The 25,497-nt window shown below is 47.3% G+C and overlaps 1 protein-coding gene across 1 annotated transcript; it reads left to right on the forward strand.

Moving 5' to 3' along the window:
- Nucleotides 1-17,470: 17,470 nt before the first annotated feature.
- GIMAP6 (GTPase, IMAP family member 6) lies at nt 17,471-23,735 on the forward strand. The gene is made up of 3 exons (XM_055334605.1): nt 17,471-17,747; nt 20,581-20,665; nt 22,902-23,735. Exons 1-3 carry the CDS (start codon nt 17,574-17,576, stop codon nt 23,693-23,695), a joined length of 1,053 nt encoding a protein of 350 aa, XP_055190580.1. The 5' UTR covers nt 17,471-17,573; the 3' UTR covers nt 23,696-23,735.
- The last annotated feature ends 1,762 nt before the right edge of the window (nt 23,736-25,497 follow it).

A 25,497-nucleotide genomic window follows, 5' to 3' on the forward strand; every position in this document is an offset into this window, starting at 1 on the left:
AGAGAAAGAAAGAGAAAAGAAAGCAAAAGCGCCGGCTTTTTTCTTCCGCTCGGTATCTGCAGAGCTTCCCCGCTGCGACAAAGCCCTACCGTATGCCTGTATTAACATGGGACAATTTAATCAGTAGTTACTGGCTATCGTGTAGACCACATTTTCTTGCCAGGAATGAAAAAAAGTGTTCGAACGACTTCAGCTGGACAGGAAAGAAAGGCAGGCAGGTCCCGGCAGCTGATAGATTTGATCCCTTCCTGCCCCAGACTGTGTCCTCAGGTTCACAAGTTTGTCTAAATGTACAGCCTTCCCAGGAGTTAAGCGTCTTACTCACTGGTGGCAGTGACTGTCCTAAAGGCAAGTATCATCGGGGGAGGACAAGAGCATGGTTCTGGGGGTTTAGGGGAGCCCTCTAATGGGGCGCTGGGCAGAGGGGAAAGGGTGTGGAAAGGGGAACCTGTGAGAAGCCCATTTCTTGGGTCAGACAGGGAGTTAACAGTCATTAACCCTGAAAGGATTTTGAAATAACTCACTCATAGCTTCCATGGCTCCTCTGCTTGTCTTTCCTACCCAGCCCTGTGATTTCGGGGACCACACCTCCGGGGAGCAATGATCTCAGAGTGTCTACAGTAATAATCGGGAGTGTCCATATTCAGGAAGTAAAACACATCGAGTTAAAAGTCGAAATCGTTCAAATGCTCTTTCTCCTTATTTGTGTGACAGTCATCAAGGCAGGGGGGAGAGAGAATAGGGAGTTTACATTGTCCTTCAGGTCCTTCACTGGCAGTTCCTTAAACATACTTAAAGAACAAGACAACATGGGCAACTTTGGCTTCATCACCGTAATCTATTCCTAAAAATAAAACATTCTGTGTCAGAACCCTAACAGGGACCTATTTCCTAGTCTTTTATATGTAAAACAAATATAATGCAATATGCATCAAATCCAAAGCCTATCAATTTTCTAAATCATAGATAAAATTCAGTACATCACCTATATATACAATTTTTTAAATAGTAAAGACTTAAGACATTGCTTTTCTGAATACAAAAAAAATATTTTGGGCTTTAATAAAAGAAAGCTCTTGGCTGATGTAAGTATCCTGACAAATAACCCAATTTAAAAATGGGACAAAGGACCGGAATAGATATTTTTTCCAAAGAAGACATACAAATAGCCAATAGGTACATAAAAAGGTGCTCAGCATCACTAATTATTAGGGAAATGCAAATCAATGTCAACGAGCTGTCCTGACACCTATCAGAATGACTATGGCCAAAAAGACAAGCAATAACAAGTGTTGTGAGGATGTAGAAAAAAAGGAAACCCTTGTACACTGCTGGTAGGGAAGCAAACTGGTGTGGCCATTATGAAAGATGGAAGTTCCTCAAAAAATTAAAAATAGAACTCCTATAGGATCCAGCAATCCCTTTCCTTGGTATATATCCAAAGAAAACAAAATTAGTATCTTGAGGAGATACCTGCACTCCCATGTTCATTGCAGCATTATTGACAATAACCAAGTTATGGAAACAATCTATGTTTGTCAACAGATGAATAGGTAAAGAAGATGTGATAGATGTATACAATGGAGTATTATTTAGACATGAGAAAGAAGGAAATCCGGCCATTTGCAACCACATGGATAAACCTTAGGGTATTAAGCTAAGTAAAATAAATCAGAGAAAGACGAATACTGTATAATTTAATCTCACTTATATGTGGAATCTAAAAAGAAGTGGAACTCATAGAAATAGGGAGTATAATGGTGATTAGCAGGGGCTGGGGATTTGGGGAGATGGGGACATGCTGGTTAAAAGGTAAAAGCCTTAAATTATTAGATGACTAAGTTCTGGGGATCTAATGTACAGCATAGTGACTATAGTTGTAATTCTAGATTGTATGCTTGAAAGTTGTCGAGACAGAAGATCTGAAGCATCCTCACCACACACATACGAAGTGCAGTCAGAGTGTGTGAGATGAACTAGCAAAGGGAGGGGGTGGGTGTGTAGAACAATCCACTCCTGAGGTTTGTTGCTCACTTCCAAAGTTTCATGGAGGTGATACCAAGGAAAGACACAACAGAACAAATAAACTTTGACAAACAAACAAAAAAAACAAATTAAGTCTTTTTAAATAGGTTAGATTTAGTGACTTGTCCATTGAAAAGTGTGAAGAACTTTTAGTTTAATAAAGCACAGGACTTGCTGCCAAGGACTTGGTTTGAATTGATGCCCATTGTTGTAAAAAGGGCCAATCTCATAGTATAATCATAAAAATTAATGACTAAACTTTTAAATTAAAAATGTTTAGGGACCCCTGGATGGCTCAGTGGTTTAGCATCTGTCTTCGGCTCAGGTTGTGATCCTGGGATCTGGGATCGAGTCCCATGTCAGGCTCCCTGCAGGGAGCCTGCTTCTCCCTCTGCCTATGTCTCTGCCTCTCTCTCTCTGTGTCTCTCATGAATGAATAAATAAATCTCTAAAAGAAAGTTTAAATAAATTTCAAATCATACCAAAGATATCAACAGAAGCATTCCACTAAATGATGCGATTACCAGCAATGTCACGTTACCAAGGAGTGTATACTGGCAAATGAGGGAGTGCAAAGAGATATCCATTTTTTAAAAGATTTTATTTATTTATTCATGAGAGACACAGATAGAGAGAGAGAGGCAGAGACACCGGCAGAGGGAGAAGCAGGCTCCGTGCAGGGAGCCCGATGTGGGACTCGATCCTGGGACTCCAGGATCATGTCCTGGGCCAAAGGCAGGCGCCAAATCGCTGAGCCACCCAGGGATCCCCGAGATGTCCATTTTGAACTTTATTCCATTGCTTTGTTTATGACCTCAGAAGATTAATCACAATCATCCCCTTCTGTAGCATCAGGTTCCATGACGTGAGGATCGTTCCCAGTTCCTTGGAATGGGACACGGAAGAGCCTCAGGGGTGAGTCACTCTGCTCTCTCCTTCACCAGGTCATCCCCACACCATCCCTACCCCTCTGAACAGCAACCATGATTGCTCTTCAACCTTCCTACTCTCTCAGGGATGAAAGCTGACCAATAATCCCCTTAAATTCCTGACTTTCCCTCACTGTGAGGACCTAGGGAATCAGAACAATCAGGAAAAGAGGACTGTCCCCTTGGTGAAGGAGTAGAGAAGCCATCTTGGATGTTCCAGCCCCAGCAGGCACTACGTGGAGAACAATCTAGGAACATGGTTGATAATCAGGAACCCAGAGCCATCTGGCTCTCGTCTAGCTGAGCCCCAGCTACCTGCAGCCATTTCAGCCTCCCCACCTGAAGCCCCAGTTTGCATGGAGGAGAGACAAGTCCTACCATCCATCTCTGCCTGAATTCCTAGCACTTGAAATCATGAGCATAATAAAATTGCTGTTGTATGCCACTAAGTTTTGGAGTGGCTTGTTGTACAGCAAGAGAAAGTTGGGTCACCTGAATAGATTCCTGGAAGTAGCATTGCCAGGTAATTAGTACACGTATTTGTAATTTTGATCAATGTTACTAGATTGCCCACAATAAAATGTTAGTCAAGTTACATAAATCAGCATTTATTAGTTTCCCCATAGCTTTGCTTATGATTTTATCTGCCAATCTAATCAGTGAAAAATGGTATCTTCATTTTTCATATGCATTATTCAATATGAATGTGGCTGAGTATTTTTCATATGTATAGGAACTATCTTTTTCTTTATTGACATCTGACTTATATATTTATTGCCTGTGTTTAAATTGTGTTGTTAATCATTTTGATATTGATTTGTGGAAGTTCTTTATGGGGCACCAAATGATCATTTTTCCTCTTCTTGGCTTTTTTTCCTTTAAACTTTCAATTTTGTTCACTTAAAAAAAAAGATTTTATTTATTTTTTGAGAGAGAGAGAGAGCACGAAGCGGGGGGGCAGCAGGAGAGTGAGAAGCAGACTCCCTGTGGAACATGGAGCCTGATGCAGGACTTGGTCCTGGGACCCTCAGATTATGACCTGAGCCAAAGGCAGATGCCTAACCGACTGAGCCATCCAGGCCCCCAATTTTGTTCACTTTTATCATGGCTAGTATCTAGAAGAATGTCAAATAATCACAATGACAAGAGGCTTCCTTATCCTGTTCCTAACTTTTATGAGTATATTTCAGGGTTTCTCATTGAACAAGATGCTTTGAGGTTCAGATGGAAATTTTTACCATGCTAAAAATGTAGTTGTTTATGAGATGTTGAATTTTAAAAACTTACCTTTCAGTAGCTAAGGGGATTATCAGATTATGTGGCTCCATAGCTTTATAATACATTCAATTATACAAAAGCATTTCCTGATATTGATCCTTTTTTGCCTACCAGTTAAGGTATTGCTGGATTTTATACATTAATTGCAACATTAGGATTTTGCATTGCTGCATAGCCAACTCATCCATCTCTAAGACAGAGTAGCTCCTCTCTCTCTGATTGCCCCATTGCCCAGGTTCCAGCTGTATCAGCTTTCGGGCTCTCCTCTTCCTTTCAAATAATAACAACCATGTTGTTTCTCTGAACAGATTCTTCCACTCCAGAGGAATTCTAGTTCCATATTTTAAGAAAACAAGATTTTTTTTTTTTTAATCATCACCACCCTTCCCCATCATGACCTTCTTTCCTAGGCAAGCCTGACATTGAACAGAAACTTCAGCATGGTAAGTATTCTCAAGGAGAATGTAGGTGTACAGGGTGATAAGCTAAACTGACAGGAGAAAGATAATTGGGAAAGACTTCTTAGAAATAACATCATATAAGCTGAAGTTGAAGAGTGCATAGAAGGTAGAAGCTGGAGGGATTGAAGTGTTATTTTGAGGCAAGTGACAACATGGCTCTGTGTTGGGTATTCCAAGGAAAGCCAGGATGTCTAGAACCCAGAGGCAGTGGGTGGAAGTGAAGCTGGAGTTGGAGAGAGACCTTTGTATGGGAACTTGTCATCAAGTGTGGATCCTGAGTGTTCTCTTACATAAAGTGGGGAGTAGAGGCAGGATTGCCTCGGGGTCTTGCCGCAGTCAGATATATGTGTTTATGGGCTGTGTGAAGAATGGCTTAGAAAGCCCTGTCTCTCCTTGTGCTTTACATGATCTGCATTTGGTAGCCTTACTGTTTTGCTTCACTTCCTCTGCCCTGCTACCCGCATCCGTCTGAGTGCACAGAAACAGAACAGTTGAGGTCAAAACGAGCAAGAGAGGAGCCGTGGCCATGACCTCGGAGGTGAGGGTGAGCAGTCTGTCTCCTGACACCTTCCCCTGTGCTCTGGGCCCTCCCTCCTTCATTTCCTCACCAACCATTTCTGCATGAAATCCTTTCATGTTACATATTCTCTCTGAGTTCAACTGTACCTTGCAAAGAACCTGGTTTCAGGGTGTTTTTGTCAAAACTGAAAAACAAATTTTCTCGTTTAGTGAAAGAAAACCACAAGGCCCAAAGATGCTCCTGAGGCAAACTGTCCTCCGAGGGAGCAGAGAACCTGGTATGATCAGAAGGCACTGAAACTCCTCTGTGCAAACACATGCCTGCAGCCCACCACCCTAGAGCTATCGTCTCTCTCTCAGGAGGTAAGGTTTTCCCAGGAATAGCAGGTAGGCAACCAAAACAACACACAGGGAGAGACTGAGAAGGTCAAAGTCATTCAAGCAGAGTTGAAGATTCAAATTCTGAGATACCAACCAGAAGGTTTGTTTGGGTAGCTCTCAAATGGGCAACATCTTATAAGAGATGAGCTCTGCTGACCTAACTTGCTACCAGATCTTGGGTCTGAAGATTATCCATTGAAATGGTAGACATTGATCTATTCGGTCTCTTTCTAACTTGCCCTCTCCTTCTTTGCCCTGGTATGCTACCCTCCCCCACCCCCACCAACATTTTTAGTTGCCCAGAGTTCATCAGTGAACATGTGTGGCCAAAGCACAGCCTACAATGATCTGTGGTCATTGATCTACAGTGATGATGGTCTCTTGAGCAACAGACACATGGCAAATCTGAATTGCTTAATCTTGACACTGTAAACGCAGATTAAATTAAAGAAATGAAATCAGGACAAGAGAGAAGTTCCTTCTAGCTAAGTAAACTTCCTCTTCTCTCTCCCTTCTCTCATCTATCTTATCCCAAAAACCATGAATCACCACTCTTTTTTTTTTTTTTTCAGATTATTATTAATTTTATTGGTGGTCAATTACCAAATACAGAATAACACACAGTGATCATCACCTCAAGTGTACCCCTCAGTTGACCGGCACCATTAACCACCCCACCATAAAAAAAACCCACCACACTCCTCCCATCCACCACCCCTAGATCATTTTCCGAGTTAGAAGTCTTTATGTTCTGACTCCCTTTCTGATATTTCTCACAAATTTCTTTCCTTCCCTAATAATTCCCTTTCACTATTAATCTGATTCCCCAAGAGAATGAGAACTTACACTGTTTGTCCTTCTACCGGTCCTGAGGCAAGTTTCATAAAGGGTGTTGCTGAGTTTCCTATGGGTATTTGATGGATCTTGTCTCACATTTAGATCTTCATTATTTTGGTTTAATCTTTGTGATGTGCAAAGAGAGGGTCAAGTTTCATTCTTCGCATGTGGGTGAGGGGGATGTCCATTTTCCAGCACCATTTATTGAAGAGACTGTCTTTCTTCCAGTGGATCGTTCCTTTTATGTATATTAGTTGACCATTAACTTTCAGGGTCCATGTCTGGGTTTCGGTTGTTCCATTGATCTTTGTGTCTGTTTGTGTGCCAGATACCACATGTCTTGATGAACACAGCTTTGTTGTTACAACCTGAAATTGGGCATTGTGATGCAGATATGGTTTTTTTTTAAAATTCCCCTCGGTGTTCGGTGGTCTTTTTTGATTCCACAAAATCTTAAAATTATTTTTGTTCTAAGTCCTAAAGAAAGTCCTTGGTATTTTGGATAGGGACTTGATTATACGTGTAAATTGCCCATTTGGGTAACATGCATTTTCCATTGTATTCTGCCCAATACATGGAGCATGGAATTATTTTTCCATTCTATTGTGTCTTCTCAATTCTTTCAGGAATTGTTCTGTAGTTTTTAAGGGTTATTTTGAGAACCATTTGAATGGAAATGGTTCTCAAACCTTTATTTTCAGGTTGTTTGTGTCCTTCTGTCTAAATGTAGTATCTGGTAGACAGCAAATAAATGGGGTCGGCTTTTTTATCAGTCTGAAAACCCTGAGCCTTCACGTCTCAGAGTTAATATTGACAGATATGGTTAGTGTCATCATGATATCTTTTTAGTCCTTGTTTTTGTGGATTGTACACAGAACTTCTTTCTTAAAGGGGTGTTTTTAAGAGTTCCCCTAAAATTTCTTGCAGAGCTGGTGGAGGTCCATATTCTTTTCAGTTCCTGCCTGTTTGGAAGCTCTTTATCTCTCATTCCATTTTGAAATGAGAGCATTGCTGGTTAAATAAAGTATTTCTTGGTTGCATGTTCTTCTCATTTTGGACCCTGATATATCCTGCCAGCCCTTCTGGAATGCAGGTCTCTGTGGAGAGGTCTGCTGTTTACCATAAATCATCCCAATGACGTCAGGGACTTCTTGTTCGCTTGCTTGCTTTAAGGTCTTCTATAGTATCTTGGGATTTGCAGCTCCTATTAAATGTCGAGAGTGTTGAACGGGTTTTTATGATTTTAGGGGGGATCTCTCTATTTCCTGGATCTGAGCTGCCTGTTTCCTTCAGGGATTGGCGAATGTTTGCAGCTAGGATTTGTTCAACTACATATTCTGCTCTGTCCCTTTCGGCTGCCTCGGGACCCCTATTAAAGCGTAGTTTTTATTCCTTAGGTTGTCATTAATTTCACTTTAATCTGTATTCATGGCTCCATAAATGTTTGTCTCCTTTTTTCCTCAGTTGTTCCCTCTTTGCCATTAATTTGTCTTTATGTCACTCATAGTTCTTCTCCTCGTTAACCCTCGTCGTTATGACTTCTAGTTTGGATTGAATTCATTCAATTGATTTTTAATTCTGCCTGATTGGATCTAAATTCTGCAGTCATGAAGTCTGGCTGAGTTGGGGGGGGGGACCTTAATGCTTTTTCTAGAGACACAGATAGCTGTAGAATAGTGCTTCTGAATTGGCTTTCTGACTACTTGAATTGCACTCCAGATTTGTAACCTCTGTGGGAGTAGAGGGATGTTTCTGATTATTTCTTTGAGCGTGAGGTTTTCCTTCTTTGTCATTTTGCTCAGTGCAGAGTGGCTAAAACAAGTTGTGTTGGAACACGGGGGAAGTATACGCGTCCGTCTAGCTGGGTTTCTGGGGGAGGGGCATGCTGTGCTGATTCTCAGGTGTCTAGCCTTTGGGGAGTGCTCTGCCGCCTGCCTGATGCAGGGCTCCATTGGGGTTGTATTTACCGTGGGGCCCCAGGAGGTCAGCCGCAGTTGTGTTGATAATGGCAAATTCTGGTAAGCCTGGATTCAGACTCGCAGGAAAAATATGGTGGCTCGGGCTCTCGGTTCCTCCGTCTGAAGGGCCTGGAGGCATCCGGGGCGGGGCCGCTGATCTTGCTAGTCGGGGCAGGAGATCCTTGTGTCCTGGGCCCTCCGGCTATGCTGTCCCGGGGGAGGCCGGATCTGGGCTGTGTCGGGGCCCATGTGATCCGGCCTGCGCTGTGGGTTTCTGCGCTCCCGCCCGAAGCCACCTCCGCGGGAGCCAGCCAGCCAGAGCCACTGCCGAGCTGCTCCGGTGGTCCGCTTGGTGAGCGCTGCAGCATTAGGGCAGTCTCGAGCTCTCTATCCAGGGAGCAAGGTGGGGGTGTCTGTTAGTGTCCCGGGCGAGGGGCATACCCGCCCTCTGGGTCCTTGCTCCACCTCCTGCGAGCTCTTTCCCCGACGGCCGGGAAGGTTGGTGCAGTCCTGCTCCTCGGGACCGGGGCTTACTGTCCTGGGGACTCGCCCGGCCTAGCCGGGTCTCGCGGTGGCCCTCCCTCGGAGGCTTTTGTTTCTTTATCTTCTTTTTCCCCGTCTTCTCTAACTGGTTAGAAGCGCGAACTTTTCTCTCTGGTAACATTCAGCTGGTCTATCTTTATCTCAGGACGAATTCGTAAATTTTCTGGGGATGTTTCGCAAGGTTTATCTATGTTTTTTGGTGGGGACGTGATTTGGGGACCTGCTCTTCGCATCTTGCCCTCCCAATGATTCACCCACTCGTGTTGGTGCCTCTATGTCTGCATTTCTCTCTTCTTGCACATTGTCCTTTTAGCAGTGCTGGTCCCAGTGCCATACCTCTCTACATCAGGGAATCTGAAGTATCCCACCTTGCTAGAACACCGTTCCCCTCAATCCTAGCTTGCAGTCCTGACAGATTCTAGAACTGACAGGTCCTGATGCTCACAAACAGCAGACAGAGGCACAGGCTCTTCTGGAAAAGGCTACTCTAGACTCTGCCCAAGGTGCTCCTCAGATACTGCCACAACCAAAATACATACCACACACACATACATGCATACACTCACACATACACACACACACTCCCACCCATTCCCATCCTTTACTTTTAGGTTTTATCCTTTCCGAGTAGTGTAGAGCATTTTCATGGAGAATTTGCTTCAGAGATTATTTTAATCTGGAGACTAAGCAATGATTTCTTTTACAAGAGATAGAGGAAGTTTCAGGATGCAGGCAGACCGTTCTGCTAGGGCAGTCAGAGGTGGTTGCTGGGTCCCCTTTTCCTCGAGGTGTGGCCCACTGGCCATGAGACATTCTCACACAATGACAAGAATTTGAATTTCCAAAAAGAGAATTGTACAGATGTTAACCAAGGGGAGTGTACAAACTCCTCCCAAATCTGTGTTCTACTGCATGAACGCAATGAGACATTTTTTCTAGCCTTCCTCTAAAATTAGCTCTGCCCCTTCCTGTCAATACATCAGGGCCTCCCTTCTCTGAGAGGCTCGAGGCTCTGATTGTGATCATGTAGTGATGTTAGGACTCTTCCTCAGCACTGGGGCGCTGGTTTTCTAGCATTTGTGCCACAAGCAGAGTGGAAAGAACATGGGTTGTGGGTGAGGAGGTGCAGGTTGTAGGCATTAGGCTGTGTGTGTGTTATGGCTGTGGACAAGACTCATAGAGCCTCTGAGGCTCACTTCAAGCATTTTATGTTTAAAATGAGGGTTGTGACAGGTGACCAAAGGCCTTTTCCTACTACAGCATTAGAGTTGCCCGCTACTTCTGGCCTTATCCAGTGGACATGAGAGCCCTGTTCCGCTGGTAGTGCAAGCCCCACCCCACCAACCCCTACCAGGGCTGAGTGGATTTGCAGAGAGCCCAGTGGCATGTGGATGTAATGGCAGGGCTGGCTCAGAGGACTAGTGATCCCTCATGGGAGGCCATAGGTAGTGAACAGATCAGAGGAGGGACAATGACAAAACTGGGAGGCTTGGAATTAAGAGCCCTGTCAGAGCAACACCAGTAAAAGCCCACAGGTCCTGGGGTTTTGACTTCTAGGTTCACGAGAGAAGTGTTGAGTTGGAGACATTTAAGGGTAAATTAAGTCAGCTTTATCCACCTCTTGGCACAAAGTAGTCAAGGAGGCAGGTGTGCATTTACAATTTCACCCCAAATCATAAGATAGGAATAAACTAACCAAAGAGGCAAAAGATCTGTACTCAGAAAACTATAGAACACTCACGAGAGAAGTTGAGGAAGACCCAAAGAAATGGAAACACGTTCCATGCTCATGGATTGGAAGAACAAATTCTCTTAAATGTCTATGCTACCTAGAGCAATCTATATATCCTATGCAATCCCTATCAAAATACCATCAATTTATTTCAGAGTTGGAAAAATAATCCTAAAACTTGTATGGAACCAGAAAAGATCCCGAATAGCCAAAGGAATGTTGAAAAAGAAAACCAAATCTGGTGGCATCACAATTCCAGACTTCAAGCTCTATTACAAAGCTGTAATCATCAAGACAGTTTGGTACTGACACAAAAGCAGACACATAGATCAATGGAACAGAATACAGAACCCAGAAATGGACCCTCAAACAACTAACCTTCAACAAAGCAGGAAAGAATATCCAATAGAAAGAAGACAGTCTCTTCAACAAATGGTGTTGGGAAAATTGGACAGCCATATATAGAAGAATGAAACTGGACCATTTCCTCATACCATACACAAAAATAGACTCAGAATGGATGAAAGACCTAGATGTGAGACAGGAATCCATCATAAACCTAGAGAAGAAGACAGGCAGAAACCTCTGTGACCTCAGCCACAGAAACTCTTGTAGGACATGTCTTCAAAGGCAAGGGAAACAAAGGCAATAATGAACTATTGGGACTTCACCAAGATGGAAAGCTTTTGCACAGCAAAGGAAACAGTCAACAAAACCAAAAGACAACCAACAGAATGGGAGAGGATATTTGCAAATGACCAATCAGATAAGGGGCTAGTATCTAAAATCTATAAAGAACTTATCAAACTCAACACCCAAAGAACAAGGAATCCAATCAAGAAATGTGCAGAAGACATGAACAGACATTTCTCCAAAGAAGAAATACCAATGGCCAAGAAACACATGAAAAATGCTTGACATCACTCAGCATCAGGGACGTGCAAATCAAAATCACAAGACGATACCATCCACACCTGTCAGAATGGCTAAAATTAAAGTCAGGAAACAACAGATGCAGAGAGGGCAGCCCCGGTGGCTCAGCGGTTCAGCGCCGCCTTCAGCTCAGGACGTGATCCTGGAGACCCGGGATCGAGTCCCGTGTGGGGCTCCCTGCACGAAGCCTGCTTCTCCCTCTGCCTGTGCCTCTGCCTCTGTGTGCGTGTGTGTCTCTAATGAATAAATAAATAAAATCTTTGAAAAAAAAACAACAGATGCAGAGAAAGGGGACCTCTCGTACACCATTGGTGCGAATGCAAGCTGGTGCAGCCGCTCTGGAAAACAGTACTGAGGATCCTCAAAAAGCTAAAAATAGATCTACCCTATGACCCACAATTGCATCACTGAGTATTTACCCCAAAGATACATATGTAGTGATCTGAAGGGGCACCTACACCCCAATGTTTAGAGCAGCAATGTCCACAATAGCCAAACTATGGAAAGAGCCTGGATGTCCATCGACAGATGAATGGATAAAGGAGATGTGGTCTATATATATATACATGGACTACTACTCAGCCATCAAAAAAAATGAAATCTTGCCATTTGCAATGACATGGATGGAACTAGAGAATATTATGCTTGAAATAAGTCAATCAGAGAAAGACAATTATCATATGATCTCACTCATATATGGAATTTAAGAAACAAAGCAGAGGATCAGAGGGGAATAGAGGGAAAAATAAAACAAGATGAAATCAGAGAGGGAGACAAATCATAAGAGACTCTTAATCATAGGGAACAAACTGAGGGGTCCGAGAAGGGGGTGGTGGGATGGGGTAACCGGGTGACGTAAGACCACTGGGTGTTATATAAGGCTGATGAATCACTGACTTCTACTTCTGAACCCAATAATACATTGTATGTTAATTAATTGAACTTAAATTAAAAATTTAAAAATAATAATAACATAGAATTTAAAAATCAAATAAATATAATTAGGGGGAAAATGGAGAAAGGGTGTGCACAGCCTTAAATAATAGGGAATTGGGAACAGCTTAAATTTTCCTTGTGATTCCCAGAGGCAGAAGCAAGAAATGACCCATGTCCAGCATCTTGGAAAATAAGCCAAGTTAAGCTTTGTTTGTGAGACTACTTGTTTTTGCCTAGTTTTTGCTGAGGGAATTGCCAAGCTTGTCTCCATGTTCTACTTCAATGAGATGATGGGGTTCTTGTTCTTGTGCATCTCCAGGAAGTCTGTGGTATATACTCGATGTCAGCCTATTTCCCAGAAACGTCTCGAATGATAAGAACGATAGCGTTTGTCACTTGTCTAGATGTGCAGCAACACATTTTCATTTCGTACCTCACCTCCTCCATCTCTGGCCTTCCCTGTCACAGAATGCCATGATCACCTCACAGGACAGAGCTGGGATGTTGGGCCATTGGCACTTGGAGGGTTTAGAGGGGCCAGGGAGGGACGAAGAGAGATTGCCCTGAACCCCCACGCTGGCCTGGCGAGGGTGAAGCAGGTGCATTTTTCCCTCAATCTCACACCCATGCTAGGGCCTTGGGCACAACAGGTGCAACAATGAGCCGTTCTGACTCTCTAGTGAGCAAACAAGAGACCACTTTAGTGAGCACAAGTGTTTCTGCCCTTCCTCTGCCTTCCAGCTCAAGTGCAAGGTGTGGGCTTGCGTGAGTGACACCTGAGCTGTGGGCAAGCATGCTGCACAGGGGGGCCGCATCTAGCACATGGGGACCCTCCACCACTGGATGATGGTAAGAGTTTGGGTTGGGCTCTGTGAGTCAGGCTTCTGGGAAAGGAGTGCTTACAGGAGGCCCAGGAAATGACGGTGCCTTTGGTGTGTGACTGTTTCTTTTCATGTCCTTGCTGAACGGTTTGCCATTGCCCTTTCCACGTCCCATTTGATCTTCATGTAATGACACAACGCAAAAAGGGGCAAACGTGAAAATGGGACCAAAACTGGCAAATACTGTTGGAAGACCAGAAAAGCCAATTTCCCCAATTGTTCCCTGTACAGTTTTCCCCACCTAAGCCCTCACTATTCAACTTTCCATGTCCGGGTGGCCAGAGGGATGCCCGCCCACCTCCCCTCGAAGACTGGGGTGGGGGACATCCACCTCTCACCCAGCCTGGCACCCACCCACCTGACTTCAGGCACTCCCTCCCCGGGCCTGAGGGACTGTGCTTGGACCCTGGCCCCCTGCCCTCTGCCCTACAACCACGTCTCTGTGCGGCAGATTCCTAGAGGAGATGCTTTAGAGGGTGGAGGGGGGGAGAGTTTAAAAAGTTGGCTCTCAAGTCCCACATAGACGTGCCGTTGGACTGAAGCCAGAATCGGCAGCTCCTGAGCCAGCCACGTGCCCCAGCAGTGGTTCCCCTTGCTCTTCTACAGAAGCGCCCACCTCTTCCTCTCCCTGCTCATGATTGAACCCACAGGGCAGTCCAAGCTCTCTGTTCCAACTCTAGTTTGGATCCCTTTTCCATTTTTGGACACCTTAGTTAGATTTTCCTCTGTGGTGAAGAAATCCGGAAATACGTGCCCATTTGTCTCTTCTCAGCATTACAGGTCAACAGACAGTAAATTTCATCCCATCTGTGTAATTGCCAAGCATGTTCTCTTGAAATTTTTATTCGATTCCTTCATCCTTTTCCCTATAATCATTTTGCACAATTCTTTCATAGTCTTTGCTCTGAACGCTCCACATTGACAATTCCACCCTCCACCCCACCCCCAAGTCTAGTCCCTGGAATTGGCCACATGCTTGTACCTGCTGCCCAGCTCAACTCAGAGACCCTGGATGTCTGTTAATAAAACCTCAGTTAAAGGGGCTTCTCTTTGGTGATTGCTTTTTTTGCACCATTGGTTCATATTGATTTTGAGCTCCACTAAGAGCTCTAGATTCTTTTCTACTGAAATTATCCTATTTAGAACACCTCTAGTCTAGTTTTTGAAAATTTATTTTTGGAGGAACTCTCATTTAAGAATTTTCAAAATAAGGGGCGCCTGAGTGGCTCAGTTGGTTGAGTGTGCATGCCTGCACACTATTCCTGGGTACTGCAGACTTTTCCAAAGGGGTTCTACCAACTTCTGAGTTCTATTTCCATAACCTCAGAAGTTTCCTTTATATAGAATGTTTACACGATTTTCAAGTCTATTCTTAGGCATTTTACTTTTTGTTGTTATTTTTAAAATCACAAGTTATATCTAGTTGGCTATTGTTTTTATGTTAGTCAATTTGTATGGTTTTTATTTAATTTTGCACTCATTAATTTATTTACTGCTCTTAATAGGAGCTTATTGTGACGTAGGAATGAGTCAGGGACAGATGGCACTAGGCAGGGAAAGATAAAGGAATGGCCCAAAGTCAGGCTCCCATAGATCTGTGGGCTCCCATAAACCCCAAGGACACCAAAAGACCCAAAGTCAGGCTCCTACCCATCCCAAGGAAACAGAGAAAAGACAGTAAAACACACACACACACACACAGAGAGAGAGAGAGAGAGAGAGAGAGAGAGAGAGGGACGCCTAGGTGGCTCAGCAGTTGAGCATCTGCCTTTGGCTCAGGGCGTGATCCTGGAGTCCCAGGATGGAGTCCCACATGGGGCTTCCTGCGTGGAGCATGCTTCTCCCTTTGCCTCTGCCTCTCTCTTTGTGCCTCTCATGAAGAAAGAAAGAAGAAAGAAAGAAACCTGGCTCCCTAGCTCCAAAATGTTAGGGAGTATCCCCCTTTAGTGGCTACTAAGTAATCACAGAAACTCACCAAACCACAAAGAAATATGTCATTAAGGTATTATCAATAGTCCCTGCTCACACCAAGACTGTACAAGAATCCCCAGGCCATGGGCTCCCTGGCTAGGTTCTCAATAACAGATTGCCACTAAAAGCCCTCACTGGCAACCCTGTTGGGAGCCCTTTCACCTGTGAGAGCTTCCTCTGTATCTTTGCTTAATAAACTTCTATGGCTTTACTCACTGTCCGTTGTCTGCGCGATTCATTCTTCGACTCTGTGAGACAAGAACCTAGCTCTCACGTATCAATTGGTTTATTCATGTTTTTAAGATTTATTTATTTATTTGAGAGAGAGAGTGTGTGTATGAGCAGGGGGCAAAGGGAGAGGGAGAGAAAATCTTAAGCAGACTCCCTGCTGAGTGTGGGGCCCGATGGAGGGGCTTAATCCCAGGACCCTGAGATCATGACTTGATCTGAAATCAAGAGTTGGGTGCTTAACCAGCTGAGCCACCCAGGTGCCCTTTGGTTTATTCTCTTGATTTTCTCAGACATATAATCACAACCTTTAGAGATAATGATAATTTTACGTCTACTTTATGTTTTTTATTTTTTTATTTTTATTTATTTTTATTTTATTTTATTTATTTATGATAGTCACAGAGAGAGAGAGGCAGAGACACAGGCGGAGGGAGAAGCAGGCTCCATGCACCGGGAGCCCGACGTGGGATTCAATCCCGGGTCTCCAGGATCGCGCCCTGGGCCAAAGGCAGGCGCTAAACCGCTGCGCCACCCAGGGATCCCCCAAAATCTTTTGATTAACAGAGCACCTTCCCTGAGGAGCCTTTCAGCTCTAACTCTTCACAGCAGTTCCTGAGAAGAAAGATGGGATGAAGCATTCAAGTAACCAAAGGAAGTCCATCAAGGCGGGAGCAGAGGGGAGAAGAGAGAGGCTGGAATGAAGTGGTGAGAAAACGGTACAAAGTGACCATATCACCTGAGTCATCCAAAGCAGCCGTGGTGGGGAGGAAAAGCTAAATAAATTGTGATGATCACAGACCCACTCAGAAAGGGTCATTTAATTTCAAGATCATGCTTCCCCCTCCCACTCCTACCGCCACATTGACAGGGCCTCAGTATAAAAACAGTGAATTAAAGCCAAAAGAACAGCACTGCTCAAACTCTATTTAAGAAGGGCTTCTTAGGGAAACCCACAGACAACAGAGAAACGAGACAACAGGAGCACTGAAGGAAACTGAAAACTCTGGCACTTACATCCATGGGAAACAGGAACACAGCCCGACTCCTAGACAGATGGACATGAAATATCACACTACAGCCCTAGTTACCTCAGTTCCTAAACTCTGATAGATCACGTCCAGCTTGGCATGTCAACACAAGCTGTGCTAAGAGGCAAGAAGCACAGTCTGGAGGGGCACCTGGGTAGCTCAGTGGTTGAGTGTCTGCCTTCATCTCAGGTCGTGATCCCAGAGTCTTGGGATTGAGTCCTGCATTGGGCTCCCCACAGGGAGCCTGCTTCTCCCTCTGCCTAGGTCTCTGCCTCTCTCTCTGTGTCTCTCATGAATAAAAAAATAAAATCTTAAAAAAAAAAAGCACAATCTGGAGACACAGAGCAAACTAGACTCAGCTATAAGTCAGATATTAGAATTGTCAGACGTGTGTGTGTACACACATATATAAAAAGATTTATTATAAAGATTTGGCTACATGGTTTAATTCTACAGGATGGGCTCAACTGTGGTTCAGCTGACAAGTCCCAAGGCCCCACAGTCCCAGAAAGAAAATGTGTAAAGGGGGTTGGAATTGAGGAGGGAGGAGGAGATGCCAGGCACCTGCCACCATGGTAAAGGCATGGGGTCTCTGTAGCAAGCAGGCAACTCGCAAAGAAGGGACATCTGTAAAAAAATCATTCCCCTGGCACAACATTTTCTGGAGAATCTGCTGCTTCTTTCTAAGCCTCTGAGATCTCAGTGTCCTAGTGCAGGATCAAAATCATAACAACACGGGTGTTCTTGTTTTTCCTGTTTCTACTACCAAAGCCGCAGACAAGATGCAAACGGTAGCCAGTGTCTTCTGATGGAGGAGGGGCTGCCCTGGGTGTTCCTGTTCACTTCCTGACAGCTGCTCTCTCAAGGGCACTTCTCAGAGCTGAGCTTTCTGATCCCATTTTGTTGGAAAAAACAAAAACAAAACAAGCCATGTCCTTTATCTATTCCTACACCGTGGACACTTTCCTCTACCTCCTGCAGTCAAGGTCCTCAAAAGTCCACGATGCGTCGGCCCCAAAAGGAGAAACAAAGAATTCACAAGAGCATGTGGCCCCAGGAGACAGAGAACATTGCCATTCCTCCTGCCCAGCAGCTGACAGCGTGGTAAGTCCAAGTGTGTGGGGAAGTGTGTCTGTGTGTGTTGTTTGTGTGTGTGTGTCATGTACCTATGTTCCCATGTGTGTTGTGTTTTTGTGTTTGTGTGAATATGTGTTGTGTTTGGGAGTGTATGGATGGAGTGTGTGTAAAGGGTTTGTGTGTATGGGTGTGTTTATGTGTATTGTGTGTTTGTGTGGATGTGTGTGTTGTGTATTTATGTTTCCATGTGTGTTATGTTTGTGTGTACAAATGTATGTGTGTTCATTATGTTTGTTTGTGCATATATTTGTGTGTTTATGTATTTGTATGTGTGTGGTGTGTTTTGAGTGTATGTGTGTAAGTGGTATGTGTGACATGTTTGTGTGTATGTGTGTATGTTTGTGAATGTGTAGGTATATGTTTGTGAGTGTTGGTGTTGGTGAGTCTATGGGTGTTTGTTGTGTTTGTGAGCCTGTGGGTGTGTTTGTGAGTGTGTGTATGTGAGTGTGGGTGTTTGTGAGTCTATGGGTATATATGTTAGTGAGTGTGGGTGTTTGTGAGTGTGTGTGAGTCTATGGGTGTGTGTATGTTTGTGAGTGGGTGTTAATGAGTCTGTGAGTGTGTGTGTGAGTGTGGGTGTTTGTGAGTGTGTGGGTGTGTGTATGTTTGTGAGTGTCTTTGTGGCTGTGTGTCTGTGGGTGTGTATGTTAGTGAGTGTGGGTATTTGTGACTCTGTGGGTATGTGTATGTGAGTGTGGGTGCTGGTGAGTCTGTGGGTGTATGTATGTTGGTGAATTGGTGGGTGTGTGTATCTTAATGAGTGTGGGTGTTTGTGACTATGGGTGTTTGTGAGTCTATGGGTGTGTGTATGTTAGTGAGTGTGGGTGTTTGTGACTATGGGTGTTGTGAGTCTGTGGGTGTGGTATGTTGTGAGTGTGGGTGTTGTGACTATGGGTGTTTGTGAGTCTATGGGTGTGTGTATGTTAGTGAATGTGGGTGTTGGGAGTCTGTGGGGTGTGTGTTAGTGAGGGTGGGTGTTGGGGAGTCTGTGCATGTTGGTGAGTCTGTGTGTGTGTGTATTAGTGAGTGTGGGTGTTGGGGAGTCTGTGGATATTGGGGAGTCTGTGGGTGTGTGTGTTAGTGAGTGTGGGTGTTGGGGAGTCTGTGGATGTTGGGGAGTCTGTGGGGGCGTGTGTTAGTGAGTGTGGGTGTTGGGGAGTCTGTGGATGTTGGGGAGTCTTTGGGGGCGTGTGTTAGTGAGTGTGGGTGTTGGGGAGTCTGTGGATGTTGGGGAGTCTGTGGGTGTGTGTGTTAGTGAGTGTGGGTGTTGGGGAGTCTGTGGATGTTGGGGAGTCTGTGGGGGCGTGTGTTAGTGAGTGTGGGTGTTGGGGAGTCTGTGGATGTTGGGGAGTCTGTGGGGGCGTGTGTTAGTGAGTGTGGGCGTTGGGGAGTCTGTGGGTGTTGGGGAGTCTGTGGGTGTGTACTGTGGGTGTAGTGCATGCACGCGGTCTACAGTGGAATAGAAAGAGCCGTGACTAGGAGGTCAGGAGAACCCGTGCCCTACGTGCCCTGCCGCGAAGTCACTGCTCAATTCTGGGCAAGACGCTTCTGCGAGCTGACCTTCCTGGGAAACATGAGATGACAGGCTGCTCGTGCTCATGCTGGAGGCAAAAACTGCCAAGTGTGGCAAACATGTGAGGTGCTGCTCAGGGCCAGCCGTGGGGCGAGGCGGCGCGGGGCGGGGTGCGCACTCCCTCGGGGTGCCCGGCTGCAGTGCCCGGTTCAGATTCTCTGCCCAGGTGCCTCCCCCGCCTTGCCCACCAGCCTTGCTCGTACCTTCCAGGAAGCCTCGCTACAGGAGCCACCAGATTTCCCTGGTGAAGCGCTGCCTCAGTTTCCACCGAGGGTGTAAGGGAGCCAGGGGCAAAGAGGGTGGGGGTCTCCAGATGCAGAGATAGGAGCGCTAACCGCCTTGTTCCAGAAGCCCCTGGGAGAGGATCAATGCTGTGTCCTCACCAGAATGTTGCTGACCGGGTCTGGGGGGAAGCTGTTCACCTGGGCGGGTCACTCTCTTGTCCTGGAAACTCACAAGACTCACTGGCGGTGTCCACTCTGAGCCTGGGGCCTTGGAGCTGGCGGGGCTGCACACGGCTGACGGTCACGAGGAATGGCCTCAGCGGCCTCCCACCGGCCAGCTGCGGGGACCCGGGCAGCACCGAAGTCATCGCCAGGCCCACAGACCACAGTAGCCTTTCGGGGCTGTCCTCATCCTAAATGACGGTGATGGGAGATGAGCTCTGAGGTCCCCTGGCTCCCAGCCGGACTCTGTCCCTGTTGTCCTCACACAGAACCTCTTGCCCTCTGCAACCCTCACCGCTGAGCCTTTCCCAAAGGTCAGGCATGGATCCCTCTTTTTGGTCCAAGACCCCCGTGTCCCCCCACCCCCACCCCCAGCCCAGCCAGCCTGTGGCTGCAACTTCCTGCCAGTGCCCTCCAGATCTTTCCACTGCTCTCAGGACCCAGTATCAGACCTGCCTCTGCTCTCTGCTCCTCCCTCTCCTCGCAAAGCGTGTTGTTCCAGGTCCCCGTCTATAAAATGCCACCTGCTCCTCAGCCTGCCGCTAAGGCTGTCACCCTTTTTCCGTGAAGTCTCCTAAATGGACAGTAGAAACCACAGTGGTATGGGGGCGGGGAGAGAGGAGGGGAAAGGAAGACAGAAAGGAAGTAGAGACCCCTCAGGCCCCCTCCTCTTTCAGGCTGCTCCCCCTCAAACCAATGCTTCTGGCAAGAGAAAGGCAAGGTCAGGTGCCTCTCCGAACTCTGCTGAGAAACTAATAAGACGCATTATGATTATCTCTAGCCGGAGGAAGAAGAATACGAACATATTCTGGAGGAGGACCCTGCAGGAGAGCTGAATCTCGATCCTAGACAAGGCATTTTAGGAGGTAAACCACTTTCTAACAGGAATGAACTTGAGAGAGGTGCGGATGGCGGCATTCGATGTGTACATGGGTGTGCAGAGACCGGTGGCAGGGCTTATCCTGGTCAGAGATTTGCCCACCTGGGCCGCCATCAAAGGGTCTTTGGGTGGGGGCCCTCCTCTAATGCAGCCAAGTAAGAGGGAAAGGTCCCTGACAGGCAGACGAAGGGAGAGAGAGTGCCAGCCACCACCTTGACTAAATCTCTGTGCCAGGCCCAAGGGAAAGGGCCTGTGCCTTCTGGGATTTCGTCCTCAGGAAGGAGGTGCTGATGGTCAGTGTGACCAAATGACTCGCCCAGACCTCGTACAGGTGTTTGGATCCGATGGGAGAGCTCTTGGGGTCCTATGGGCTGCAGAGCACCACGGGCACAAGCAGGATATCCTAGGCCTGCACTTGGCCTTCTCAAGGGCTTCTGTCCCCCCAAAAGTTATCCCATCGGGGTCAGGAGCTGAGCTTCTGAGGGCTCAGTGTGGCCACTAACCTGGGGACACAGAATCTGGGACTGCTGGAAATCCATTCATGTTTTTGGCCAGCAGAAATGATTTGTGATTCATTATATATTTTAACACAAATGGGTTTGTTTTGTTTTGTTTTTTACTATATGAACTTCAATGGCCTGAGCCACTGGAAGAGTGTGGCCTTATCAATAAACCACATAAGAAAACTGCCAGCAGAAGTGATGACATCTGATTTGCCTTTTCTTGCAGCAATCGAGGTTAAATATTACTTGAGAAACCCTCCTCAGAGCTCAAGTGACATATATGAAGTCCCGTAACGTGGACAGGAGTTGCTGTCTCTGTCCAACTTGGCATCAGTGAGGAGGGCAGGGAGGAACATTCCACGCTCCATGCTTCCCTGAAACTCCCGCCCATTCCCCCAAATTCCTTTCAAGCCAGCTGGGGATGCTGGGGGAGCCAGAGCCACTGCATCAGAATTGGCTGCCGGGTCCACCAGCCACAGGTGTGAGGGGGCAGAAAAACATGTCCTAGCTCGGGAGGGAGAATCAGAGGAAGACGCCGCTGATCCTGCCTGTGGGAGGCTTAGGGCTCTGTCCCTGAGACACATCATCATCTCCAATGGGGAGCAGCCTCGGAAGCCAGCCAACCAGACGTCCTTTGGCACTTCTCCATGTGCTCTGGCTCTGGGGACCCGAAGGCCAGGAGGGGACTCCCTTCCTGTCCCTTAGACCCAGCTGTACCTAGGAAGCTCCACACCGGGTTTTGGTAGTAAGTTGGCATCTCTGAGTGCTCTCCCTCTCTGATACTCTGCTGGGTGGGAAGGTCCAACACACGCTGTAAGGCCATTGCTTGAGAACAGGGACCTTGCAGGCCTCTGCTCCGAGCCTGGCGTCTGGCTGAGGTGGTGCCGCACTCCCAACACTCCCCTGGTGGAAAAGCTGAACGTGATGTGGTCAGTCACCCCAGGGGGAAGACACAGAGGCCACATACTTTCTTTTCTTCCTGCTCTTCCTGAGAAGGATCTTCCATCGGGGATGTTTAGCCCAGCTCAGGGTCCCAGAATCGTGCGGGGCTAATTCTCATCTGGGTGAGAAGAGACAAGGAGCTGTGAAACCTCAACATAAAAATGTGATATTCTACCTCAGGGCCCAGCAATCTCCCTTCTGGGTGGATACCCGGAAGAATTGAGAGCAGGGACTCAGGCCTTTGTACACTCGTGTTCATGGCAGCACTGTTCACAATGGTAAAAGGTGGAAACAACCCAAATGTTCATATATGTGTCGGAATAAACAAGAAGCGCCATATACCTACAATGGAGTATTATTCAGTCTTAAAAAGGTGGGAAATTCTGCGCTGGGCTGCAACATCCATGCCCTGGGAACCACTGTGCTAAGTGAAATAAGGCCGGCACAGAAGAACAAATATAATTACAATTTGGGATGATGAAAACATTCTTGAGAGGCACCATGGAGATGATTGCACAACGGCGTGAATGTCCTGGGCACCACTGAACTGCGCGCCTAAAACTGAGGACAGTGATAAGTTTGATGTCATACTATATTTTTTATGCTATATATATATATATACCCTGATAATAATAATAAGCTGAACAAAAGCAAGGCAGAAGGGGAGCCCCGCAGGTCACAGTCCAGGGCGAGACGCAGGTCTCCGCGCTGCCGGTGGACCCCAGGCCAGGCACGGCTCTCACCCCCGCTCCCTCTGCTTTGTCCCCCTGCTTCCAGGCCTGTGGGAGGCCCCACGGACCCCGCAGAAACTGCGACTGCTCCTGGTGGGGAAAAGCGGCAGCGGGAAGAGCGCTACAGGGAACAGCATCCTGGGCAGGAGAGAGTTCCCGTCCCGACTCAGCCCTCAGCCGGTGACCCGGGACCTCCAGCGGGGCAGCGGCGCCTGGGCCGGGCGGGAGCTCGAGGTGATCGACACGCCCGACCTCCTGTCCCCGCAGGCCGGGCCCGAGGCGGCGGCGCGGGCCATCTGCGAGGCGGTGGCCTTCTCGGCGCCCGGGCCGCACGCGGTGCTGCTGGTGACGCAGCTGGGCCGCTTCACGGAGGAGGACCGGCGGGCGGTGCGGGGCCTGCAGGAGGCCTTCGGGGTGGGCGTCCTGGCGCACACGGTGCTGGTGTTCACGCGCAAGGAGGACCTGGGCGGCGGCTCGCTGGAGGAGTACGTGCGCCGCACGGACAACCCGCACCTGGCCCGGCTGGACGCGGTGTGCGCGCGGCGCCACTGCGCCTTCGACAACGCGGCGGCGGGCGCCGAGCGGGAGGCGCAGCTGCGGGAGCTCCTGGCGGCGGTGGACTGCGTGCTGTGGGAGAACGACGGCCGCCCCTACAGCAACCCGGCCTACCGCTACTCCCAGCAGCGCGGCCTGCCCGCGGGCCCGGCGGCGAGGTCGATCGGCGCGGGGCCGGGCCCCGAGGGCGCGCCCGGCCGGGCCCGGCTGCTGGAGGGACTGTGCCGGCTCCAGAAGGAATCCCAGGAGGCGCACAGACGCCTGCTGGAGAGGGCGCCCGTTTAAGCGGAGGCGGGACCGCAGCCCCCGGGGCCGGCTGCCTGCCGGTCACTTGCGCTCTCTCCCCGCGGCGGCGGGGTGGGGGGTGGGGGGGGGACTCCCTGACCATCCGAGGCTCCTGGGGAGGTGTCCGAGGCGGTCAGGGGCAGGTGCGTCCCAGAGGTCCCCGCTCGCACATCGGGAGCCCCCAAACGAAGCTGTGAGGGAGCGGCCTGCCTGGTTGAGGGGGAAACCTCTCAACACGGAGGTGTCTCTCTGGAGGGCTGCTCCAACGGACGGGGTCCCTAAGAAGCCACCTGGCATTCAGAAGAGGCCAGGGGGGCGGTCTGGCTCTGGCCATCTGACTGTGTAGGGAAATGGATGCACCTTAGGTACACCTCAGCCTCTTTGAGGTTCTAGGTTCTTCTGGGGAGTCTGACCTTCTGATGGAAACAGAATGGGAGCAGCCAGGGGCAAAATGCCTCCCACTATGCTCTTCTTTTCCTTTCTTGGAGCTGTGTGACAGATTGTTTCGAGCTGCCTTCTGGGAGGGGTGGGAAGTAGAGGTCAGGGAGACAGTGCTGGAGGACAACCAGACAGCAGAGGACACAGCTCGGGGTCTGTCAGGACACTTGCCCTCTGGTTGGAGATTCTCTACAATCACATGCCCATGGACTAGAGTCTCCAGGTGTAGACCCCGTGACACCCATCTCCCCCAGACTCAATGGACTCCTACCAAAGATGGAGCATTTCTTCTGCTAGAAGATTCAGAAAAGTGTCTCAAAACTCCACAGAACCTTACCTTGAGTGCATACTAAGATAGTCATTGTGCCAGAGCCATGTACCAAATATGCCCATTTCCCACTGAGCTGAATCAGCTTTATCATGTAGTAAATTTTCATACTCCCTAAGATCTGTGTCAGGATTTTCAATTCTGTTTTTGTTTTCTACCTTTTTCCGTTGTTATAAATAAAATATTGATTTGATTACAGCGGCTTTGAGTGTAATATGGGACCCCCGACTTCCTCCTCAACGGATTTCTATTTCCTTTGTTATTCTCAGGCATCTATTCTTCCACGTGAGAGTTAAAATAACTTGTTTACTTTTCAGAAAAGAACCTATGGGCATTCCAGGTGGAATTGTCTTCCATTAAGTTTAGAAGGATTGGTAGACACCTAAAGGGTAAATAGATCAAGGCCATCCTACTTCTAAGTGGATAGACTTGCAACTTCAGAGCTATTGAATAAAAGCTAATATCATTTGCATTTCCATTAGAAGATTAATCTCTTTAATTTAAGGGATCTTGTTTTAACTGTTAGCTTGGTTAAATTTCATAACAGAAAATACAAGAATTGTCCAAAGACAGTCAGTGACTCTAAATGGCAAGTCACTGAAACCATGTCATTCATTCAGAAGCCTAAAGGAATTGGTTTAAACTGTATCAAATATGGTGGGGTTTTTTTCTCCTTTATGATTAAAAGTTAGGGAGAAAACTCCTATAACATTCCAGGAGGAGGGATAGATGCTGCTCCCCTGTCATCACTTTCTCAGCCTCAGAGAATGGGGAAGGCTTGTGTGGGTATGTTCTGGAAACTCTACATCTATGTACCTATAAGAAAACAGTGATGTGGATGGAGATGGGGGTGGGCTGAGGATGGAGGGTCATCTTGGCTAAGGCTATGAAAATAGCCACCTTTAGAATTTGTGCCTTCTTGAAACATCTCTCCACTGGAGCAAAGCATCAACGATAGGGATTTGGGCAACTAGAAGAGCTCAGTGCATACAAGGTTGTTTTCTACCCGGTGGGTCAGAGCAGCTCTTTCAAGTCT

The sequence above is a fragment of the Nyctereutes procyonoides genome, unplaced genomic scaffold (assembly GCF_905146905.1).
Source record: "Nyctereutes procyonoides isolate TBG_1078 unplaced genomic scaffold, NYPRO_anot_genome, whole genome shotgun sequence".
In the NCBI taxonomy this organism is placed as follows: domain Eukaryota; kingdom Metazoa; phylum Chordata; class Mammalia; order Carnivora; family Canidae; genus Nyctereutes; species Nyctereutes procyonoides.